This window comes from Sciurus vulgaris (genome assembly GCF_902686455.1).
Source record: "Sciurus vulgaris genome assembly, chromosome: 9".
Classification (NCBI taxonomy): domain Eukaryota; kingdom Metazoa; phylum Chordata; class Mammalia; order Rodentia; family Sciuridae; genus Sciurus; species Sciurus vulgaris.
This window is the reverse complement of record NC_136469.1, coordinates 125,997,471-126,022,443: the sequence shown is the minus strand read 5'-3', so window position 1 is coordinate 126,022,443 and position 24,973 is coordinate 125,997,471. Positions and strand designations below refer to the sequence as shown.

The 24,973-nt window shown below is 43.5% G+C and overlaps 1 protein-coding gene across 2 annotated transcripts in view; it reads left to right on the top strand.

The window, feature by feature from the left end:
- Nucleotides 1–257: 257 nt before the first annotated feature.
- Nucleotides 258–24,973, top strand: part of RBPJ (recombination signal binding protein for immunoglobulin kappa J region) — a 213,068-nt gene continuing 188,352 nt past the window's right edge. The window contains exon 1 of one of the 2 annotated variants that reach the window (XM_079154557.1): nucleotides 258–383. Coding sequence is in view for 1 of the 2 variants with exons in the window: in XM_079154554.1 (XP_079010680.1) it covers nucleotides 352–383 (32 nt within the window). In the remaining variant the exon portion in view is untranslated. The remainder of the gene's footprint in view (nucleotides 384–24,973) is intronic. The other variant, XM_079154554.1, reaches the window with a different exon arrangement.

Below are 24,973 nucleotides of genomic sequence, written 5' to 3'. Positions count from 1 at the left end.
TTTCTCTTGGTGATTTGCTTCCTAGGCTGTTTTTATTTCTTTAAAAACTATCAGGCCTCAGAATTGAGGATATTCTGAGGAAAAACAAGAAAGAAGAAAGTTTTATTCTTGTTTCTCCTTACAGATATTCTCTATAATCAAAGCACTTCTGAATCCTCCAACCCACAAGTGGGGAAAAGAGCTTGTGTCTGCAGTTCTACCCTTAGATAGAATGTTGAATTTCTTCCTCTTTGTTTTGACATTTTCACTTCCTTTACTGCCAGGCAGAGTGGCCAGCAGACTCCAGTGGAAGAGACCCTCTTTCTAAGACTGAGCCTCCCAGAGGAGCCTGCATTGAGAGGTCTCTTCAAGATGATTGGGCTGCTCCATCCAGCAGTGTTGAGGTGAGTGACTCCTATAAGAAAGTACTTGCGTTGTGGTGCCCAAAATATCTAATATGCTTTATTCATGACTTATGAATTTGCTTTTTACCACTGCCACCCCAAAGTGTGGCCAGTGCACCATCTCCTCTGCCATTTAAACTTCTGCACAGGAGGGTTCTGACTCAGGGAAGACCAAGCCCAACCCGTGAGGGCCAAGCTGCCTATTCCATGAGCACGATGCTCTTCTCAGTTCCTTAAGCCAACAACACTGCTTCTTCCTGAACTCTTTCACCTCGCCTTGGGTTCTTCTAACTCCATACTTTACTTTACTTAGGCTTGAGAGAAACACATGGAATCAAAAACAGTCATGGTACCTTGGGAGTATTTAAGGTTTTAGATGCTCTTTTTAAAAGTTCCTCCAGAAATACATCTGTAGGTTGGTGACAGTGACCAAGTTGGTTGTTTATTTGAAAGCAGGATCCTTTCTGGAAGTGTAATACTAGGCTCTGTGGGGGACAGAGAAGAGCCCCAACATACGTACTATCCTCAAAATCATAAGCTATTGGGAGATTAGTAATATTCACTCATATGCACTCATTCATTCATGCATGCCTACCCTAACTATACAATTACTGAGCACCTACTGTATACTGGGTGTTTAGGAAACAATTTCAGTGGCTCCTAAGCTCTGAGCAGTAGCCATCAGAGCAGGAGGTAGGTAGATCAGAAAGGAATTACACAGACACAAACTGGGCAGGGGTTAGATATGCAAAGTGATCAAGAAAATGGACTATGAGTGAATGCAGAACGATCCTGGGATACATATCTGCAGGAGCGAAGGGGAAGGTAAGCGAGAATCCATTCTTGTACTGGACGCCACTCCAATTCTAAGAACACCAGATTCATTTTAAATGTGCATCCCTTAAAATCAAAGCAGAGATCTTTTAAGGGTCCAGGAAAAAAATGATAAAAAAAATTTCTAAAGAATAAAAATAAAATCTAGAAAAGAAATGAGACAGAATGGTGCATGGCAGGAAAATTTATGAGCAGTGAGCGAGGTGCAAGTTGACTGAACATGACGCAACCAACCCAGTAATTCTGTTGACTGTACTTTCACGAGACCCCAAAATCTCTGAAGATTAGACCACATCAAGTCTCATTTGGGGTGATGCGTACTTAAGCAAGAGGCAGCACCATCAAAAGAACCATCTCAGGTCTGACACCTCCAGAAGGCAAATCCATAATGCCTCATTTATCTGAAACTCAATTTTTCCTGTCACTAACCTGCAAATGATAATGTTTTCCTTGCATGGTTGCTTCAAAGGCAAGAGACACTGTTCGCAGAGTCAGGTGCCCAGCAGGTAGCAGAATTGAGCCAGGGGTGGTGTTACTGGGTGGCAGTGCTGGTGGTTTCTGCAAAAAACTTGATCTCGTGACTTGAGAACTAGGTTTTTGATCAAAGGGCCGTAACTCCTGCACTTAGTAACTGTGAGTTATTATTGAAGGCATGTAAGCTCATTCATCCTGAATCTCTGCACATGTAAAAATGAGCATCATTTCCCCTCCTGTTTTTATGTTTGGTTTCATCTGGAATAGCTCTTAAATATAAATATTATTTAAAAAAATAGAGTATGAGCCAGGTGTGGTGGCACATGCCTGTAATCCCAGCAGCTATGGAGGCTAAGGCAAGAGGTTTGAAGCCAGCCTCATGATTTAGCAAGGCTGTGAGCAACCTAGTGAGACTCTGTTTCAAAGTAAAGAATAAAAAGCACTGGGGATCTAGCTCAGTGATTAAGCACCTTTGAGTTTATATATATATGTATATATATATACATATAAAATTGATATTATATATATAAAATTGATATTAAGCCTTTGAAAATAACCATCTAGGTTAAAATGTAGATACTGTATAGTATATAAGATATCACTGCAACAGAAATATGGGGTAGAATTCTATCCATATTTTCAGCAGTCCCAAGAACAACCACAGAATCTCAAATTGCATCAAAAAAAGTATAATTAGCATAAGGGAAAATTCTCAGTTTTAAAGGAAGAGGCAACACTGGAACAAGCTTAAAGCAGTCACAATGGACTGTCCACCATAAGGTAACACTAGAAAGTGTGAACAGCTATCTGTCCCAGGGAGTTTATCAGAGAATCGGAGCCCTGGAGCTCAGGAGGGGCATAGGGAGTCCATCCCCCTGAACTTGACAGAGGAGGAAACCGAGGCCAGGGAAGTGAAGTTGCCCAATCACAAGAACCCCCCACGGCCAGCCCGCCACCTGCCTTCTGCTTTTGCACACTCCGCCTCTTGGCTACACTGTCAAGTTAGAGACCCCCGGGGCTCTAAGACCTCTGCACTGGGTGAGTGGAAAGGACTAGGGAGCAGATCTGAAGCTGTCTGCTAAGAAGGAGGATAAACTTCTCCAGAAGGCTTTAGCATAACCAGAGGACAGTGAGGGGCTAGAAAGCAACATCTTGAAGTTCCTCCCATCCTTCTCACTTATGACATCATGTAGCAAACATTTAAACAACATAGATGGAACCAAATGTCTTGCCAGGTGGTAGCTGGTGATACGTACAGACGGCCTCTGGCTCACAAAGAAAGACTACAGAGGTCCCATACATACAAACAGCTGCCACCATTCGCCAGCCCCCACCACCCTGCAGCTGCCGTGGGCTGTGTGAAAAAATTAAAAAGGAAAGAATGGGATGGAAAAAAAGAAAAGAAAAACTTGGACCACTTGCAGATGCTGCACATTCAGGGGCAGAGGGAGGGCAGAAGCTGTGGAAGCAGGACCCACATAAGGGAACGGACTCTCAGGACAAATTTTCAACCATGGGTGATCCCTCTTGGCCCTGAAAATCTCCTCCTAGGAATGATTGTCCTCTCCCATCCATACTGCCAGAAATTTTTATCAAGATGGAATTGTTGCTTCAAAGAATTTTTGGAGAAAGGAAGGCAGGGAATAAATAGTAATTAATTTCAATTTACCATTAGAAATCTTTATGTCACTTTCCTTAATAATAGCCAATAAGTATATTTGCTTCATGAAGTTGTAGTGAAGACAGGCGAATCAATAACTAAAAAAATGGGGCCTGGAGTTGTGGCTCAGTGGTAGAGCCCTTGCCTGGCATGTGTGAGGCTCTGGGTTCGATACTCAACACCACATATAAAAAAAAATAAGGGCTGGGGAGATAGCTCAGCTGGTAGCGTGCTTGCCTTGCAAACACAAGGCCCTGAGTTCGATCCCTAGTACCGCAAAAAAATAAAAATAAAATAAAAGATCCATTGACAACTAAAAAAAATTTTAAAAAATAATTAAAAACTCCTTAGAACCGTGCCTGATATGTGATGTGATGCTAAGTGTTCTAAAAGTACTCTCTTTCTCTTTGTAATTCCAACTACTCCCATTTTACAGATGAGGGAACTGAGGTACAGAGACATTATAGCACTCTACCTAAACCACATAACTTGGGACCAGGATTCAAGGCCAGGTCTGTCTCTAAATTGCACAGTCTTAACCACTGCTATGAGGAGTCATGTACCTGTCCTAGGAGGCAGGGGGGTGGGGGGGTGGGGAGGTGGTGAGATATTTGGGGAAATCAGCAAATTAGCAAGGACTAACTACATCCAATTGCTTTCCTACTGAAATTCGACTAAACTCAGCTGTACTCAGGAATGGGAATTTTAACTGATGAGAAGGGCAAGTAGATTATTTGGGGCAAGATGGGCTGAGGAACCACAGTGGGGTTGAGTTTGAGGCTTGGAGACAGCAGTGCTCATAGATGGGAGGCAGTTTGGAGGGAGTCCAAAATGAACTCTGACCTATGTAAAATTTCACCTAGATTTCACCCCACACCCAGGAAAGAGGAGGAAGATTCCCATCTTTCCCCCACCTGCCTCTTGTTCCACCCACAGCTCCAGATAACTCGTTAGTACCCCGGGTAGGAGAGGAAATGGGTTAAATAAACATTTGTGGGTTCGTTGGAAACATAGCACTTCCACTTCAAAGACATGGTAAAGAATTTCTTTGGGCAAATCATTCCAAACTAATGACTTGTAATCCAGTGCAATGCAAGTACACTTTGGGGCTCTGTGGACTGGGCACTGTGTTAAGTTCTGGGCACATTGCACTTAAATAGGCAAGGTCCCTTGAGCAACCTGGACCCCAGGGAAGGAGAGAGCTATGCAAGGGACTGAGAGAGAACAGTGGTGAGCAAGCGTCACGGGAGAGAGGGGAGCGGAGCAACACAGGAGGCCCTGGGGAAGGAACTGGGAAATTGCTTTTCAATGAACTTTGAGAACCCGGCCCGCTGCAAGTTGGGAACTGCATACATTGCGTTTGAAGTCTGGGGAAGGACAGGCTTGCCATTTAGTACTGAATGAACTTATTTTTCAACAGGCTCATCGCTAGATTTTTTTCCTGGCAAGAGCAGTAGCCATACCTGTGTTTAAGTCCAAAAGGTTGGCAAGAGACAGTTGCAGGGACTCCGAACTTCTATTGCTAGGGTTTCCATCTGGCTTTCACGTCCTAGTGATATGACCTTCACTTCTTCTCTCTGTAAGTCAGTTTCCATATCTGCACATGGGGCCAAGGAAAATGTGTGCTTTAAGGAGCTGGGAGGATGCAGGAGCTGACACATGCGCACAAATCCCTCATCCTGTGCCCGCATGGAGCATGCACCTTCCGGTCCCGCTGTTACTAACTGGACGGGAACCCCGGGTGGGAGTCTCTTCAGAGAGTGTCATGCAGCAGGGTGGTTTGGGAACATTGCTATTAGGAGATACAAGATGAGCATTTTAAAATTCAAACAGACTTATCTTCACATGGGGGGGATATATTTTAGAGCATATCACATGCTAGATTTTATATAGAGAGCTGAAAACGAATAAATGATTTTAAACCCTAAAACTTAAAAGTATTTAGTAAGTAATAGGCAGATGGGAACATGGGGGAAATGGCAGGGATTAGGAAATGCAGCAAAATACTCTTTCTTCATGCATTTTCTTGCTGCAAAGAAATTCAAGACTTTGCTCTTTGGCTGTGGCGAAAGGCACCATCTTCTCACCCCTGAACAAAAGAGAAAGTGCATCGGAACAGCCCGGAGAATGCCTTCTGCAGACCCACGCTTTCCTGGCGCTGATTTCAGTTCTGGTGGAAAAATCCCCTGAAGCCAACGACAGCTGAGCTCCCGGCCTGGAATTCACATTCAGAAGAGGAAAATTACACCCTGAGGTCCTGGGGGCGCCTGATCAGCTTTGATGCACACAGAGGCCAGACAGCCACCCGCCACCTGTCCCACCCCACCCCACGAGCTGGGGAGCATAAGTGAGAGGGGATGCATGTTCTGGGAGGCCACAGGGCGCAGACATTCAAAGGGAGCCAAAGAACAGAAAGAGACAGAGAGACAGAGACCTGTGTTGGATCTCACCTGGGGTTCCCCCTAACTTGCAGTAAGGTCTCTGGGGCACCTAGTGGTGGCCTTTACCCTTTTTTTTTTTGTAAAAATCACCTTCAGGAAAGTCCCTGTGTCTAACATTCACAACCTTTGAAACCAGCCCAATGCTCACCAAGATGGGGGTTCCCTGGGATTGGTGTCCCCCTCTGGATTTCTCCTGGACCTGCAGTGTTACCTACACTGACAGGCTTGCATAATTCAAGCATGGTGTATCAAAAGCACCAGAAGACACTATTTGGTAAGGTCTTTAAAGACGTTCATTAAGCAGAGGTTTAGCAACACACCAGCAAAGTCCCTGCTCTCTTATTGCTACCATGGAAATGTCTCCCTATAACTCAGCATCCTGACTTGACCCCACCAACCTGCTCCAAGTCCTCCTTCCCTGTGACATGGAAGGGAAAGGTACTAACCATCTCTGGGACTCACTCTGACAGCAGAAGTTACAGAGAAAATTGCAATCACGATGACCTGGTCAGGGCTTTCTGATTAAAACCCTTTATGTCAGCCCCCAGAACAGGGTTTCCTGATAAAATGCAGGATGTCCAGTTAAATTAGAAACTGAGGAAACAAAAATGACTTTGTCTGTTGTTTCTAGAGCACTTCAGCTTAACTGATCATCTGTATCTTTTAGTCTCTAAATCCAGCAACCATAATCAGAGCAAGCCCATGAAGCTGGCTTTATCATTCCTATGTCACAGGTGGGGAAATAGGGCTTTGATTCTGCAATCTGCCTGAAGCTACAGTGTTTGTGAGATGGTATTTTCCACCAGACCCACTGATTCTGGGACTTCTGCTGATTCTACACCACTACACCACACAAAGAAGCCAAACTTGGGATAGACAGTGTACTTGTAGAGGAAACTGAGGCCTTCTCTAAGGAGTGTGGGTATTTCTTGGATGCCTGGCTTATAATGTGGATAATCACTTGGGAAACAGTTGGTAGGTGTAATTGAATTGAATTATTGCCACGCTTGGTAGCTAAAAGACCCTTCCTCTCTTGCAAACACTCTTAAAAAGGGTTTCTGCTTCCACTCCCAAGCCCCCTTCAACACCACACTGTCCTACAGTGTCAGTGGCAGATGAGGTCACGAGCACACTGCTCTAAAAGAAGCTTCGAGTCGTGTTACACTCATTACGCCCATGGAGGAAACCCACAAGGGCTGGAGAGATGGGCTGGCCTGGGGAGCAAGCCCAGCCTCTCTTGGCTCTAGAGGCGAGGCGTGTGCAGCCCCATAGCCTTGCCTGAACCGGGCTGCCTGGCCAGGCCTCGGAGATGTCTGTCTGCACTTCAGTCCATGTTGTTTTAGGGGAGCAGAGGCTGCAGTAAGAGGAGGAAGGGAGGGCCGTTCTATGAGAGCTCTTTCTTGATTTGGGATGTATTGGAAGATGCAAAGCTCCCTTTAGCCTGCTTTCCCTCTGAGATTGGTTTGGCTCTGTGAGTTTACACACAGGAATCCATACAGTGCGTGCAGTCCCGGGGGGAGTTGCTCTGTGTCTGTGCCCCGGGGAACATCTTACCCTCCTCATTTAGATCCTAGCCTCTCCCCATGGCCCCTCCCTGGAGGAACCAAAAAACAGAAAGAGACAGAGAGACAGAGACCATGTTGGATCTCACCTGGGGTTCCCCCTAACTTGCAGTAAGGTCTCTGGGGCACCTAGTGGTGACCTTTACCCTTTTTTGGACTAAGGTTAATAGGGACCAAAGAAAATAGTATCTAAGGAAAATGTGAACTCAAATCTGCCATCACCAGCTACCTTCTATTTATTTTATTTTCTGACAAAGAAATAGATGCTTACTGTAGGAAGGTTTGAAGATACTGCAAAGTATAAAAAGAATGATAAAAACTAACCCCTAACTCCATCACACAGACATATAACCTCTCCTGAAATCAAGGTGTGTTTCCTAAGGACATATAATAAGCACGATTGGTTGTTGTCCTTCAAGCATGACTTTGTTTAATGTTTTTTAACCTAACAAATCATAAAGACTTCTCTCATGTCATGAAAGACTCCTCAAAGATGCTGCATGACTTTGATGAATCTTTAATTGGATACATTGAAAATGGCTATAATTTATTTAACTATTCTTCCCTCGCTGAACATGTGGACTGTTTCCAGTGTTTTCCCTGATAGAACTAACAGTCAGCCACTCCCTCACATAGCACCTGCTTCCTCGTGTGGAGAAGCTAATATAAAATGGCATCTGGTCTCACCCAAAGGTGGGTGTCTTCTTGTGGTTTTGGTTTGTCCATGCTCTGCAAAGAGCACTGTTTCTTCCAGAAGCCCCAGCCTCTGACCTAGTGGAGTCCCTGGAGCCAATTACAGAGCAAGGGCTGCATGGCCCCTGTCACATGGCAGGGCAGCTACCGAGTAGAAAGTCTCAGGCCCCGTGGACTCAGGCCGTTAGCCTGCAGCTACGGTTCAAGAGAGAGACAAAAGTGAAATCCCAGAAACAATTTTCAAAGAAACCAACACGCATTCTAATTCCACCGGGAATAGGGCGATATAATTTCTCAGAGCTGGACAGCTTGGTATTTTTACAGGACCCTTGCTTGCTGATTTAGTTAATGATAATGTTGGGTTCCAAATTTCCTCTAAAAGGGAGTCTTAAATGTTCTCAACTTGGACAGGAGTGGCTTAAAAATAAACAAATAAGTTACATAAGCTCAAATTTTGGAGGATCAGATTTTGGAAGCCAAGGCTTGGGTGCAGGATTAAAAGGCCTGCTGCCTGTCTTGTGGTCAGGCCTCACGTGCCGCCGGCAGGGTGGAGCAACAGGAAGCATTCCAGCTGCCCCTGAGCCCGGCCTCTGATTCAAGTGCCAACACCCACCAGCGACCAGTGGGGAGCGCACCCTTTGGGGCCTCATAGGCAACCGTGTACTCCAAAGACGGTGAAGGGAAGCAAAACCAGGTATGGCCACTGGTCCAGTGTTGGATATTTGGGGAGGCCCAAGGGTGTCACTGAGAGCTGTCATCTCCACTTGCCAGCTGGCTGCATGTGGGTGGGAAGTGAGACAATTACTGTATTTTGCTCTTGAAATCTTTTAAGGCTCCTCCTGGAAGAAAGAAGTCCAATTCCCCAGTTACCAGTGTGGACTGGGGCCCACTGTAGATCCAGAGCCACTGCCCAACACACTCAGCAAATCTTCAATTTTGCAGCATTTCAAATTTGGATTAGGGGACTGATGATGCTCAGCTTATGCCAAACCCTGTGATAAGAAATTAGACCTTCCTTTTGTTCAGCGGGAGCCATTGATGTTGCCAGTACTGGAATGAGATAAGTACCACTGTACCTTGTCCTCTTGGGCTATCATAACAAAAATGCCACAGACACTGGCTTCAGGAATAGCCATTGATTTTCTCATGGTGCCAGCGGAGAAGTCCAAGATCAAGGTGAGAGTAGGGCTGTTTACTCCCGAGGCCTCTCTCCTTTGTTCTCAGCTCAAGTAACCCCCTTCTCACTGTGCGCTCCTGTGGTCCTTCTATGTGCCCATCCCCGATGCATCTCTCTCCTCTTCTTGTGAGGACACCAGTCACATTGGATTAGGTCCCACCCTTACCACCTTATTTAACCTTAATTTCCTCTCCCAAGGCCCTATGTCCCCAAACAGCCATATTCAGAGGAACTGGGGATTAAAGCTTCAGTGCATAAATTATGGGGGACACAGTTCAGCCCTTAACACATGGGATGCAAAAAGGGTGGACAACATGGAAAGTCAGAAGCCCCAAGTTCAAATGTCACCTCCAATCCTTTTTTAGATGTGCCCCTGGAAGTACTTTGTACCTTTTATCATTAAAAAAAAAAAAAAAAAAAAAAAAGCAGACATGTACTTTGCCTGCAGTGTACAGTTGAAATAAAATAATGCATGTGGAAGTACTTTGTAAACCTAGGGGCCCTCCCCAGTAGTCAGAAAGTAGCCCTTTGCCAGGTAGGACTTACTGCCCTGCATGGAGTAAGGCCTCAGATTCTTTCTTTATGGAAATACATTTGATCCTAGCAGTGGGGAGAGTCAGGGAGGCTCAGCCCTGTTGGAACCCAGAGTCATTTCATAAAAATGCATTTGGTCAGCCTAATTTAAAAAAAAAAAAAAAACTGAGCAAGATATTCCTTATATACTTTTGAACTAACTTAGATGTGGGTTCGAAATAATACATGCATTTGTAATATGTTACACTCATTTGAAAACAAGTTAGGGCTTCCTTGCTTCAATAAAAATGCATGTACCTTTAAACTTGAATCTATAATTCTTAATAAACATTTCTCCAGTACCTATAATGTGGAACACACTATAATACACAAGTTTCCCAGATCTCATGTGATTCTTAAAACCAGCATAATATGGAAACAGTCTGGGTGTGACCAAGCAGATTGGCTGTTCTTTGCGCGGAGGAAGGAGGGATTTGACAGCAGATAAGCTGACATGATGTCCTCTATTTCCCCCTAGTCATTTCAGCACAACAGCCTAACATGACCAGTAACCATCTCTCTCCTGAAACCCTAAAAAGTTATCTGATCAATGGAAAATGTGTTTTTAATTATGTTGACGTTTCTGTCCTGAGTCTCTTTATCACTGCAGCTCTGCGTGCCTGGCTGAGTATCAGCACAAAGTCACATCCAGAGAAGCACAATCTAAATAGCCAAAGCAAAATTCTAAAGTGTATGTCCATCTCTGACTTGGGTCTTGCAAAACAAAATTAAAGAGGACCCAACTCAAAACCCCCAGCACCACTTCACACTCCTCCACTGTCCACACTCAAGGCTGCTGCCCATCTTTCTGTCCTTAGGCCACATGGAAAATTCTGGTTCCTTCCCTTACCTCAGCCCCAGCTTATGGTTCAACCCCTTTGGATGGGGCGGGAACAGGGCAGGGCCAGAGCTCAGGTGCCCCTTGGTGACTTTGTACCCCTCTGCAGCTCCGGGTCTCCAATGCCACTAGCAGCTTGTCACCTTGCATAACGCTTCCAAATCAAAGTTTTTCTCTCCAGTCCTGTGTTTCAATGCTCCCAACAAATGAGACAAAGAAGAAAATTTAATCTTTGGTGGGAGGTGGATGAGGGATGAAGTTTTGGGAAATTTTTCTAGCAGTGTTAAGTCTGGTTGGTGGTGAAGCAGGACTCTCCACCCATGATTAGTTCTGTAAAAGAAAAAGAAATCAAACTTGTCCAAACACTTGAGACGGCGAAGCAGACTCTAATCAAGGGGTGCCATGGCTGCAGGTATGGGGCCGACTGGGGTAGAGAGTTGAAGCTCAACTTCAGCCTCAAAGGGAAAAGCAGAGGTTTATCACCAAGGAGCAAGGCGGGGGTCAGTGGGTGGACAACTGCCAGGAGGTGACCTCCAGACAGGGTCTTTCTACTAGAACTGACTTGACAGGCTTGCTGAAGGCAAGCCCTGGGTGATAAGCCATGGACAGTGGGCAGATTCCAAGGGTGGGAGACTTTTGCTAATCTGATTTAGCAGGATTCTTCTTCTACGAGGACAGAGAAGGAAGTGCAAGGTCAGGCCTAGTCAAGTGGAGGACTCAGAAGCCAGGGTGAAGCTTGGCCAGAGGAGAGAGTTTTCATCAGTCTGTGGTAGGTGTGTATGGGGAAGCCAAGTCCAGGACGAGGCAGGGGGTGGCACAAAGCTCTGAATGTTCTACATGACATGAGGGACGTTGAAACCTCCTAGAGATGCCCCAAAGTACTTACGGCTTGCCCGAAAGCATAGCAACAGACATCAAGCTCTCTGGAAAAGCAGGACTTGTTTCTAGATAGCTCCATTGTGGTGTGGGGAGGGATGACTTTCCCCAGGAGGCGGGGGTTTTTTCAAAGCGGTTTTCCTTCTGCAAAGTGGCAGACTTCTTCAGGCATTTTTCACCCTCAAAGTTCTTGCCACCTCTTTCACACCCTCCGCCTGTGTTGGGTGGCAAGCTCCGTGAAGGCGTTTGGAAGAGGGTGGCAGGAGCTGGCGGGAAAAGGGCTTCTCTCCTCAACTGTGCCACTGTTGGCCTGATTTGTTTCCCTCGCTGCTGGAGAGGAACCATAAGAGCATTTTGCCACTCCAGACATCTGAAATGGGAATTATGAGGTCGTGTGGAGGAGGCCAGGAAAAGAATTTCTTGGGATGGTTTGATGCTTTCTGGTTTGAGGCCTTTTATGAGTGACCTGCAATACTAATCATCCAGCCTTCCTCACTCAGCGCCACCTAGCCTTCTGAATAAGGCATTTAGATGATGACTCACGGGCTGCAAAAGCCAGTGTCAATAAACAGGTCACTGAAATTCAATTCCATCTGCAGCTCAAAACCGGATTCTTAGGATACCCACAGGTAAATCTAATCTACGTAGCCAGGAAATACTAGAATAGAAACAGAAGTTTGATCTACCAGGGCATGTAGGGCCAAAATAAGTCTTATCAGCATCCACAGAGCACAGAGAATAGAATAATTTGGTTTTGCTTCTATTTTACAAAACAGATCAACACAAAAGGAGTCCCAAATATATCATCTATTAGCTGTGTGACCCTTAGGGAGTTACTTGATCTCCCTGTGCCTTAATTTTCTCATCTGTTTAGTGGGAATAACATCAGTACCTACCTCATATTGTTTTTTATGAGGTTTAAAGAAGATAATATTTATAAAGTGATTAACATATGCCTGGGTACTTTCTATAAATGCTGTATTTGATACACTTGGAGTGGTTAATAGAATCAAGCAAAGTAGGAGGAAGGGCAGTACTGGCTGACTGTGTCCTGCAGATATGACCACTCTTCTTCCACAGCGGGAGTCTGAATGGGAGGTCAGGTGCAGGGGTCAAGGTCATTTGCTTCCACACAACCCACTACATGTCCATTCTTAGAAACCAAATAAGCAGGTTTCTATTTTTTTTTTCTTTCTAAAACTCCCCGAAAAGGAATTTTGAAAATTGTATCTCCTGACCCAATCTTAATTTACCTAAACTTAAATTTACCATTTCTATTCAAGATTAAATGATTGCAAAGGCTTCACAATATGTTATAAAAATTGATACTTGAAAATAGAAAAGTTGCGGGACTCTTTTAAACAGATTGCATGAATTTTACTTCGGTAGCATCCTAGAGACCCGTCACCCACCACCACCCAGTTTTAAAAATATCACAGAGAAAATTTGCTTTCAACAGTCAGAAACTGGGACTGGGGAGATAGCTCAGTTGGTAGAGTGCTTGCCTTGCAAACACAAGGTTCTGGGTTCAATCCCCAGCTCAGTAAAAAGGGAAAGAAAAAAAAAAAAAGAAAAAAAGCAGAAACTCTGTATAGTTCTTATATATCACTTTGTACTACTATTTGTTTTTTTACCCCATCCCTATGAGTTTTATTCTAGCATATTTTCATGGTTTTAAGTCTTGTAGATCATCCTATTTTATTCTGCAACATGTACAAGTTTAAAACGTTTTCCTCTGACCACTAGACTCTAAATGTAAACAAATCAAAACATTCTTCTGGACTTTATTACAAAATTACTATTAGTGCACAATTGAAAAAAAACAATATAAATATATTTTAGCTTTTGATACACAGTCACACATCCATTGATGAAGTAATTCCAAGAAATGCATCATTAGGTGGCTTTGTCATGGAAACATCATAAATCATACTTACATGAACCTCTACGGCAGTTTACTTTACTGAGCATTGCAGGCAACTCTAACACAATGGTAAGTACTAATGCATACAAACATATTTAAGCATAGGAAATGTACAGTAAAAATTCCAAGTGATAGGAATTTATCAGATTCATTAGAAGCTTATGAGACCATTATTATATATGTATTGCCCCAAATGTCATTATTAAGTGGCACATGACTTGATGATTATATTAATTATATTAAAAGTAATTTTTTTTAAACCAGGAAATGAACCCAGAGGCAGTCCCTCTTTGTTTTTTTTTTTTTTGTTGTTGTTTTTTTTGTTTTTTTTTTAACTTTTTATTTGGAGACAGGGTCTTTCCCGATAAGTTGCTTAGGGCCTCACCAAGTTGTTGAGGCTGGCTTTGAACATGAGTTCCTTCTGTCTCAGCCTCCCCAGCTGAGAAAGTAATTTAATGCATCTCCATAAGATGGATTTATATATTTTCCCCCATCAGTTCATATGCTTACATATGGCAATTACTTACTACCAGACGGGGCTTAGAGTGATTTCTACCCCTGTTTTACATAGATGTGAACATTGTAAATAAGCAGGGGGAAGGGATAGTGTTCTTTGCACCCCTGAATTGTATATCCCAAATGCAAGGCAGTTCTTAAGGCTCTATCATTTGATTAGGTCTTTCTCCGATTTCAGTGAAAGCGGATCTTTGGAGATCATCCAGCTTGAGAAAGGATTTACTATTGTCTCATTCTGTGAAGTATATGAAAAGGCTGAGACTCCTAAGTAGCTATGAGTTTAACGGTTGGCCTTCACGTGGAGTACATGTTATAACTATCTCAGAACCAGTTGAGAAAAAGCAAAATTTCTATTTCCATACAATTTTTACAGTGAACTACATGAATGATTTTATGTCGTGGATCTTAGAGCTACAGATTTGGCTCAACCAACTGATGAAAAATGTTCCATCACATAACCTAATATTCAAGTCAATCAGCCAAATTACATGTATTTCTTGTCATTAAATCTGTTACTTTGTTTTTCAGCTTAATTGTCTTAACATTCATTTTGAAGAATATTATAAAAGTCACTGACCAATAAATTATAGAATGCATCATATAGATTACAAAAAGCAGTCAAGTTTACTTTAAAGGCGATCTGATATAATTATTCTCTAGGTATAAAACAGAATAACAATGCTGCTTCTTATTACTTGGTTTGCAATAAAATAGCATACTATGTCACTAATTATGTTATTTATGAAGCCAGAAGTGTGACAGAAGGCATGATATTTCTTCCTGAAGCTGCATAAATGTGTGCATCTAATGCTGATGGATGGCTTTGGGAATAAATAAGAATTAGGTTTAAAAATCAGAAATAATTTCATCAGCCCTCATGCTCAAATGCTTCTGTTTAAAGGAGTTATATAATAAGAAAGTAAAGTATATTTGCATCCTGCTAAAACTAATTATCAAATATTTGTGAATTTATTAATAAGAGGCAGAAGACATACGATTTGATAATATCAGTTCTATTTCATAGAATAGCCCATACGAAATATGAAAGACATAATATAAAATTTATATCTGCAGGTTTTATCCAATGTGTCATGGAACTTTTAGCAGTCCTGGAAAATAGTCCAATTATGTTTACTAAGAGTCAGATTCGTTAATTAGCCTGTGTAGTTTAACTGTTGTTGGGTGCCTTCCTCTGCTAGTAAGGGCAAGTCCTAGGGATAAGGAATCAGACTTTTCTTCTTTTTAATTAATTTTTTATTTGTTCTAGTTAGTTGTACATGACAGTAGAATGCATTTATACATTTTGATAAATCATACATAAAGAAGAGTAATTTCTCATTTTTCTGATTGTACATATTGTAGGATCACATCTTAAACACACAAATTTTCTCAAAATACACATATACACACATACCACAGATGTTACTTTTAACTATCAAATTCAACCATAGGAAGAAATGGATCTTATGATATCTGCCCATCAGATAATAATGACTTATATGTAATAAGCACTTTCTGTATGCCTTAGTCTTTTTGTGTTGCTATAACAAAGTGAAACAAACTGGTTAATGTATAAAGAAAGAAATGTATTTTTCTTGTTCTGGAGGCTAAGAAGTCCAATACCAAGGTGCCAGCATCTGGCAGGGCCTTCTTGCTTGATCATGCAATGGTGGAAGACAGAAGGGCAAACGAGGACATGGTGTGGCGGTGGAGTGGGGTGGAGCAAAATGTCAGGCTCCAGCCCTTTTCTATTTGGAATTAATCCACTCATAAGGGTGCAGCCTTCGTGATCTAAGCACCTTCCATTAGGCTGGAACCTCCCAACACTGTCCCAACATATGAACCGTGGGGGGCAGGGGCACCTTCAAGCCTTGGCACTCTGTGTCAGTCACTGTTCCAGTACCTGAGTGGCTAGGAATACTCACTCGTCCTTGAGCATATGGACATAAGCTGCTTTTAGCATTTGCTGCTTGCTTTGCTTGGCTCTCACAGGAATTTCCCTCAAGAGCAGCAAATTGATGGACAGGAATTGGCTTGAGATGTGGTAGCACCCCACCCCTCTACTCTGCAATTTGTCTTAATTTAGAACACACCCTCAGATAACAATACCTGACTCCTAGGACAATGCCTGGCCCCTATGGGAAATATAAGACGGGAAAAGAAAGTCCTAGACATATTTATGGGACTTTGATTAATAATTATATAAGGATTGTCCAAAATGATATTTTAAATTGAGTCTGAGTTTGATAGCCACTAAGCAATGCACCATGACATGGTTAGGAATGGGTGGAGGCTTCTGCCTCCTTGTCATCTAGTGAGGAAGGAAATGGTGGCAAAGAAAAAGAGAGCTGGCAGGATCACACGGGCCTCTCCTGCAGGGCTTGGGAAGGAGAATCCCAAGCACTTTCTGGCCAGTCTTCCATGGGTGAGGACAGTTAGTCTGTAAGTAATTTCTTTGAATGCAGGGGACCTTGTTTTGCTCTTTGGAACCCTCTCTTTGAGAGCAGAGCATTCTAGCTGTGCCCCCGGTTGATGATCACTAGGAGAACTTGTGGGATGCAGCACATGGTCTACATATGGCTAAGATTTGTCACAGTGAAAGGATACAAAGCAAAACCTCCAAAAGAAAAAGTCTCGTGGGGCAAATTCTGGAGGAAAGCAGGAACCAGCAACCAAAGGCCTTCTCCCAACATCACTGCACAAGATCCACTTAATTCTCCCAGAAATTCATGTGACAGCTTGCATAAAATGTTGTCTACCAGGAAAGCTCACTCGGGATTTAAGGTCCAAGGTTTTGATTGGAGGATGGTCACGTAGGGCCCCTCTGCCTGCCACATACCAAAATTCAAGGTATTCAGCATAAATCGTGTTGTCTAGGCACAATGAGCCACCCAGAGCTGTTAACTGTTCCTGAGGGAATACTCTGAGAGCCAAGTTCCCAGATGCTAGCTGTTAAATTGAATTGCTTAGGCCTAAAGCTGCTTCTGAACATTTTAAATTTGGCCTAAAGACTTCTCCATACATGGTGAGTTGTAACCTAACTTAATATGCAAACAGACTATCACCTACTCTTATAATGAGTAGTCAAGTCTCAACCAATCATAAGTGACTAACTGTTCAAACCATGTTCAAATGAGACAGACACAATCTGTAACCAATCACACTGTCTCCATGTCTCACGTTTTTCTGTAGGTCACTTCTTTTCCTTGAGCCATGATAGCCTGACCAGGCTCATTCTGAGGCACATGCCTCCTGGGGCAGAGCATTCTGGGGCCATTTTGGTCCACATTGCTGCCAAATTCTAGAAACACAAAGGACAAAGTCTGTTCTTTTAACACACCAATGGGCTAATCTTGCAAGTCAACATTTCTAAAGATAGCAGTCTCCTGAAATGCTTTTCTGCATACCATCATTCTGAGCATATCTTTGTCCTATTCTTGAACCTTAGAAACAGAAACATATGTTACGGGTTCTTCCATATTTACCTTTTATCACTTAAGGTAATATTGTGATATTTGTCCACATACTTTTCTTAAACATACAAGTTCCTCCAATGCACAGGACCAGACATTGCCATTCATCATCAAATCCAACCAGAGAAGAAAGAATTATATACTTGCCATCCATCGATATTAATGGCCAATATTTAATGAACCCTTACTATGTGTCAGTTACTATTCAAAGTTGTATAATGTGATATATATAAAAGCACCTAATCGGTCCTCACAGCGACTTTATGAGGTGAGTCTGATTAATGTCCCATTGCTGGATGAGGAAACAGGTGCTCGGAGGCCACAGGCCTGGCAGCTGGGAGAAGCAGCTTCAGATCCAGGGTGCCTGGTCCACAGCTTGGGTTTCACTGTCACTCACAACACCTCACTGGCACAGAAGTCCATTTCTTTTTCCTTTCATTCCATAATAAGCACCATCACTGTGGTGCGCAGAAAGGTGCTCCTCCCAAAGATGTCCTTGTTCTGGTTCCCAGAACCTGTGAAGAGAGGGAAAAAGGGACTTTGCAGATGGGATTAAAGATCTTGAGATAAGAAGACTGTCCCAGATCAGTGCAATGGAATCACCAAAGTCCTTTTAAGTGAAAGAGGGAGGCAGAGCAACCAGTGGCGAGAGAAGGGGGGACACACACCGGTGATGATAGAAACAGAGCTCAGTGTGAGGCAATGGCTGGCTTTGCAGATGGAGGCAGGGGCCACGAGCCAAGGAATGCAGGAAGCCTCTAGAAGCTGGAAAAGACAAAATAATGAATTTTCCCCTAGAGCACTCAAAAGAAAACACATCCCTGCCGACATGTTGACTTTAGCTCCATAAAACCCAAGCTGGACTACTGACCTCCCAAGCCACAGGATAATAAGTTTGTATTGTTTTAAGCCACAAGGTGATGTAAATCATTACAGCACCACTGATAGGAAATGAATACAATCACCAGAGCACTAGTAAAAGACGTTGGTCAGACAAAGAGCGAGCATTGGCCAACCATTTTTCAAGCTGATCACAGTGCTAGGCTGCCTAAAAGAAGCCAGGAAACACATTTGAGAGACCAAAGAGCAACAAATAGGTTCTTGGTATTGAAAATGAAGGTGTCTCTTGTCTCAGTTTTAGAATCAGTAAAGATTATCCACGGAGACTCTCAGTTTCACTTTAACACAGTTGACTTTGGTGGTTCTTTTTTTATTGAATTTCCCCCCTTGTTTCAGTGTCAATTTTTTTTACTTAAAGACTTTTCAAAACTTTCCCTTCCTGAACATTTTCCACTGGATTTGAGCCTGATTCTGCCATTTAACTTCCTTCAGAACACTGGCATCTTTCTAATTGCTGGTATAATAAATCATGTAGCTATCACCCTGGGTCCAGTGTAAGCACCTTCTCCACTCTTACGGAAGTACAATTCCTGCTGTCCGATTGTCCTTCAGCCACTCGAGCGCCACACAGCAGCCAGAGGGAGCTTTTTCATCCACAAATCTGACAATGCCATTCCTCTCCTAAATTCCTTCCCTGACCCCCTCGTGCTCTAAGAATGGAAAGCAGATTGCTAAACCTGAAAGCCAGAGGCCCTGTCATCTGGCCGCTGGCTGCCTCCCCAGCCTCACCTGGGTTTCTTCCCCACACTCCTGCAAAGGCCAGTCCTACCAAGCTGTTCATTGTTCTGAAACATGACTGGTTCCTCAGCCTCTGCTTCCTTCTCCAGCGGCAACATTTGCTGTCTTTTCCATCAGACCAATTCTGTCCACTCCTTCCTTGGCTTGTGAATACATCTGGCTGAACCAGTGCCATGTGCAAAGCCCTTGATGGACAGGAAAGTGTTTCTGCAGAACATTCAACCTGTTTGCCCTTTGACCTTATCTCCCTATGTCACCCAGCTCTCCCTTTGTGGCTGTCTCTGACTTAGTAGTTTCTTTTCTCTGCCTCTTTGGTCGTGTGTGGATTTTCCCACTGGACATTTGGCACTACCACGCTCACACTTGTGGATCCAGGCTCAGGATAGAGACACTCCCAGAGGTTCCGTCTCAGTGCATAACTGCCACCTTCCAACATGCCAGCGCACACACACCCACACACACGTGCACACACACTTAACTCAGACAAGAAAATGCTAAGGGGTGACTGATAAATAACAATGAACAATACCTATTAAGCGTGCCTACAGTGTGATAAGCATTTTGCTAAACATTTTAATTATTTCTTTAATTTGAAAATTGCCTATAAAGCAGGTATCTCCTTTGACAGATGAAGATACTAGGTTCATTAAGATGAAGTAACTTGCCTGGCATAGTGACACATAATTGTAATCCCAGCTACTCAGGAGGCTAAGGCAGGAGGATCTGACAATTCAAGACCCTATCTCAAAATAAAAATAAAAAGTGTTGAGATGTAGCTCAGTGGTAGAGTGTCCCTGGGTTCCATCCTCAGTACCAAAAGTGGGGAAAAATGAACTAGCCCTATGCCGCAGAGCCTGATAGTGATAGAGTCACCAGGTCATACGACTCCAGAAAGCTGGGCAGAGCAATCACCCCAGTACATTTCTTCTGGTCCTTGTGGACACCCCTGCTACCATCATACTTTAAAGCACTTCTGTTCTGAGCCACCAAAGTTATTTTGCATTCAGCACCCTGAGTTCTGAATGGGGACACCTATGTGTCCCCAGAGACCATGGCTCCCCACTGGGAGAAATCACTGGTCCCTGAGCTCTCACTAGAAGCACATATCTTCCTGGGTGAACAACTATGACTAGCAGCCCCAAGATCTACCTGTTACCCTGACTTGACCACCCTCCAAACTATATGTGTATGAGTCCACCAACCTTCCAAGGAGGTGGGCATGAGGTCTCCTAGTTGCCCTGCTCAGCCCAGGTTCCTGGACCTACTAGAAGTTCTCTTTCCAAACTGATTTTTAACTGTCCTATCAGGGCTATAAAGTCATCCCCAAATTTCCTGGTAAATAAAAGTATAGAAGTGTTGTCTTTTTTAAATGAATGATTATGTGTTATGTCAGAAATTTAACAAAATCCTGGAAAAGTTGGAAAGCCAAAGAGATTCATGGGTGCCAGCTGCTTCAGCTTTCCCTATTTTACAAACAAAAGGAATAACTTCTATACCAAACTTTGAAAACTGTTCTCTGATTAGTACTTAGCCCAAAAGATTTTGCTGGAGTCAGGATTTTTAAATTGGGTACTTCCCCACGTACATTCAGAGAGGGAGATCTGTTGGTCCTGGTTCTGCTGAAATACTGAAACATGGAGCAGCCCCTAGGAATGTACCCAAGAAAGGCGAAAACATCCATCTGTGCAAAAATGTATGCATGAATGGTCATAGTAGCCTTGTTCACAACAGTCCCAAAGTAGAAACAGCCCACTTGTCCATCTACTAATGAACAGACACGTGAATGTGGTATAGCAATACATGAAAGAAAAAGAAAAGAGCTACAGATACATCCTGCAAAATGATGAACCTCAAAAACTAAGTGAAGGACGCAAGTCACAAAAGAACCAGTATTGCATGATTCCATTCATGTGAAATGTTTAGAATTGACAAATCTATAGCAACCGAAAGTAGATCAATGGTTGCCTGGGGCTGGGAAAGAAGAAATGGGTGTGACTGCTCGTGGGTCTGGGGTTTCTTTTTTGGGCTGATGAAAACATTCTTAAATTTATTGTGACTATTGTTGCACACCTCTGTGAAGATACTAAAAATATTGAATTATTGAAAATATATATGTACATGTGTTCATGGATATGTAAAGATGTGTGAATAGGCGTAGATTGATAGCAATGGTGGATCCACATACCTGTGAAATTCCAGTCATTCCTGGCTGAGTCTGAGGGGTGGCTTCCCCCTCTGTGTGAGGCATGCTCCTCAGTTCTCCACCACTCTCCTATGCCCCAACTTTCCAACTTTGTCCGACTTTGTCCACTTACCCACCTATGTCTTCTGCCAGGCCTAGGTCCTATCGAGACCATCACAGAATCTGAAAGTTGGAAAAGATGTCAACAGATCACTCCCCCAACCTCCCCACAAAACCATACGACAGGGGCCCTCCTTCATATCCCAGAGGCTCTCTTCGTAAATGTCAACCTCCTCTTGAACTCTTTCAGCGAGGGCCAACCCATTATTGTTGTTGCTATTGTCATTATCAAGAATAGCATTTATATAAAGACTCCCAATTCATAAGATGCTTCAAATACTTTATCTTGGGCATCCTAACCTATGCATAGCTTAATCTTTATCTGAATCTTACAGATAAGCACGTTCAGAAATTGGGTGGCCTGTTCAAGGAGGTGGGATTTGAGCTCAGCTTCTCTGACTTCAAATCCCAAGCTTTTCTGGTATGAAATATTTCCAAAACACATAATAAGTTCAAAATCACAAAACAGACATGCACGTACCCACCACTGAGATGAAACAGATGTCGGCATTTTGCCATGTTTGCTGCGGAGCTCCCGGGTGCCCTTCCCACTTTGTCCTCGTGGTGACAGCCTTCTTCTTTATCCTGTGCCAGCATCTGCCATTCTGGAGAGGACCAGATTGCTCCTCTGTCATGGAGGACCCTTCTTCCTTCGCTTTTAAATTAATGTGCATGAGGATCCCTTGGTACATACGAACTATTTGGAAGAGAAATCATGACCCAAAGGGAAGAATGATGTAAAAACAATTGAATGTTCTCATCTTAACATCTGCCTTCTCTCTCTCTTTCTCATTTTTCTAACAACTGGTTAACTCTCCTGACAAAAAACTCCCCGAGGCATCCTGATTGTTTCATTATGCTGGAGGATAACTGTATCAGATATGTGAACTTTAACCAAGGTGGCCATTGCCAAGATGGTGGCTGCTAATGGCCTGGTTGCCCCAGGCCTGGTTGCAGCAAGAATTGCCCAGCAGCTGGGAAACAGCGTAATGTGGAGTGGGGGATTTGAAGGAGCTTTCTTGACTCCACCATTTGTTGGCTGCGGCACACACCATGGGTCCGTGTGCCAAGCCTCGGATCCATCATCTGTACGGTGCAGTTGACCACAGGCTGGACCCTTCACTCCTGCCCCATCCTGTTCCAGATGTGCTCTATCATTCAGCACAGCTAAGGAAGAGTCACCCTGGGCCAGGAAATTCTACTCCTTTCACGAGATGAATGTGATCAGGAGAGAGAGGGCTGAGGAGCCAGCTCAAAATGAGTCATTTGGCTCAAGAGAAGGTTGTCAGTGGTCCTAGCAACATGCTCCACTGCCAATAGCCATTTCATTTGATCTCTCAACTGATGCTCAAACCACAGATTTCCTGGGCCTGCATCCTCCCAGGAAATGGAAGCCAAACAACAACTGATTCATGTTTCCTCTCAAGCAGCAAGAGAGAAACTACCTGCTGCAGAAATTGCAGCCAACCCTGGAGCTCTGGCCAGGGCTGTTCCTGCAGCCTCCTCTGCTATGGGCAGGGACTACATGGGTTGCTTGTTCTCTGACAGATTTCTTTCCTGCAAAGAGTGGGGATGGGGTATTGGGGGAGGGGTCTCATTTATTAAGTGCCCATTGGAGCCAGGTGCTGAGTATACCAGCCACTTTGCATTATTATCTTCTGTCATTTCCACTAGATATTAGCTACTACCTGGTACCACACATTTACTTATTAGTCCGTGTGTGAGCAGTGCTGGGGATCACAGCCAGTACCTCACATAGGCTAACACCATGCTCCTCTCCTGGCTGCCTTCACAGACTCTACATTTACTCATTTATTTTCTGTTTCCCTTATTTATTGTCTGCTCCAGGAGGGCAAGAACTTTGATTTGTTGATGTATCTCCACTTTCTAGAATAGTTCTTGGCACATAATAAACAATAATATGTGTAGGTAGCACTTGTGCCAGATTCTAAATATTTTCGTGCATTAACTCAAGAAAATAATAATCATAAGTAGGAATTCTCTGGTGCCAAACACTGTTCTAATTTCACACTAACTCAATTATTCCTCTCAGCAACACTCCAATGAATGAACCACTACCTCCATTTTCCAGATAATGAACTAAGACAGAGAAAAATTTGGCGTGCCCATTCTGTAGCACAGAGCCATAGAGCCAGTATTCAAACCCAGTTTTTAACTGTAATGCTGTTCTGTCTCCCTCAGGATGGATGCTCAAGGAATATTTATTGAATAAATGATTATACTCATTTTACAGAAGAGAACATGTAGCTTCTCATTAGGTTTCCCAGCATGTAGGACCAGTTAGGGTTCAAAGTGAGATCTGCCTAATTATAAACCACCACACCAATAACCTATAAGTTTTTATTGGGGTAAAATAAGCATAACATAAAATTTACCATCTTAGCCACTTTTAGGTATCCAGCTTTGTAGCTTTGAGTACATTTAAATTGTTGTGCAACTATCACCAGCATCCATATCCAGAACGTTTTCAGCTTTCCCTGCTGAAACTCTGTACCCATGGAACTCCTGATTCCTAAGAAATTCTTAGCAAGGAGCAATGTAGCCAGGGTTATGTTCAGAAGCAGGAAGTCATCCATGTGGAATAATTTGAGAAGGGAAATTAAGAGTTCCTGCCCTTGAAATTTGCTTCTTTCTTATCTCTCAGAGAAGTGGGAAGTCTGCCATTAGGGAGCCATTTTGTGGTTGTTGAAAATCTCGGGGTCTTTGAGAACCCAAAGAGAGGATTAGAACACGAAGCTGCTTCAGTGGAAGCATCTGTGCAGCATCCAAGGAGGGCTCAAGGTGAAGATCAGAAAGCTGGTCCCAAGAAGCTCCCTTCCTAGTAGCCGGCCCACCACCTGAAGCTTCCTTCATTCATTCACTCACCCATTATGTTCCAGGCACTACTGAGGCCTTGGGGATATGCTGGGGAGCACTCTCATGGGAAGATGGAGGAGGAAATAGTGTGACCCTCCATGGTGCTCCATGCCCTAAAAAACACATCAAGGGGTTCCAGAAAGGCATGCCAGGAGAAGCACATCTAAATTCAGAACTCAAGTTTTAGTGGGGATGAAAGAGACCAAGAGGTAGTAAGGAGAGAGTGGGAAAGGTGTTCCAGGAAAATGGAAACACCATGGAGAAGACAGGGTGGGAGAGCTTACCTGAGGACCTGAATGCTGACCAACAAGGGTGTGTGGACTGCAGGGAGAAACAAAGCTCAAGTAGGGTAGGGACTTGTAAACCTAAGTAAGGAATTTGGACTTCAACCTGACAGCAACTGTGAGCCACAGGAAGATTGTGAGATGGGAGGAAGCACATCAGATTTGTATTCCAGGACACATGGAGGAGGGAAAGGAAGGAGGGGGATACTGGGAACAGGGAGTTTGGTAGCAATTAACTGTGTAAAGCAGACTAGAGGTAAGGGTGCTCTGAACCAAGAGCGGCCATCAGGGGATGCCATTGATAGAAGGGGAGACATGAGTCACAAATGATGTCTGGATTTTCTGACTGGATACCTGAATGAATGGTGGCTCTGTTCACCCATTTGCTGACACCAAGGACCCCAGGAAAGGAGCAGTCTGGGGTGGGAATTTAATCAGTCCCATTTTG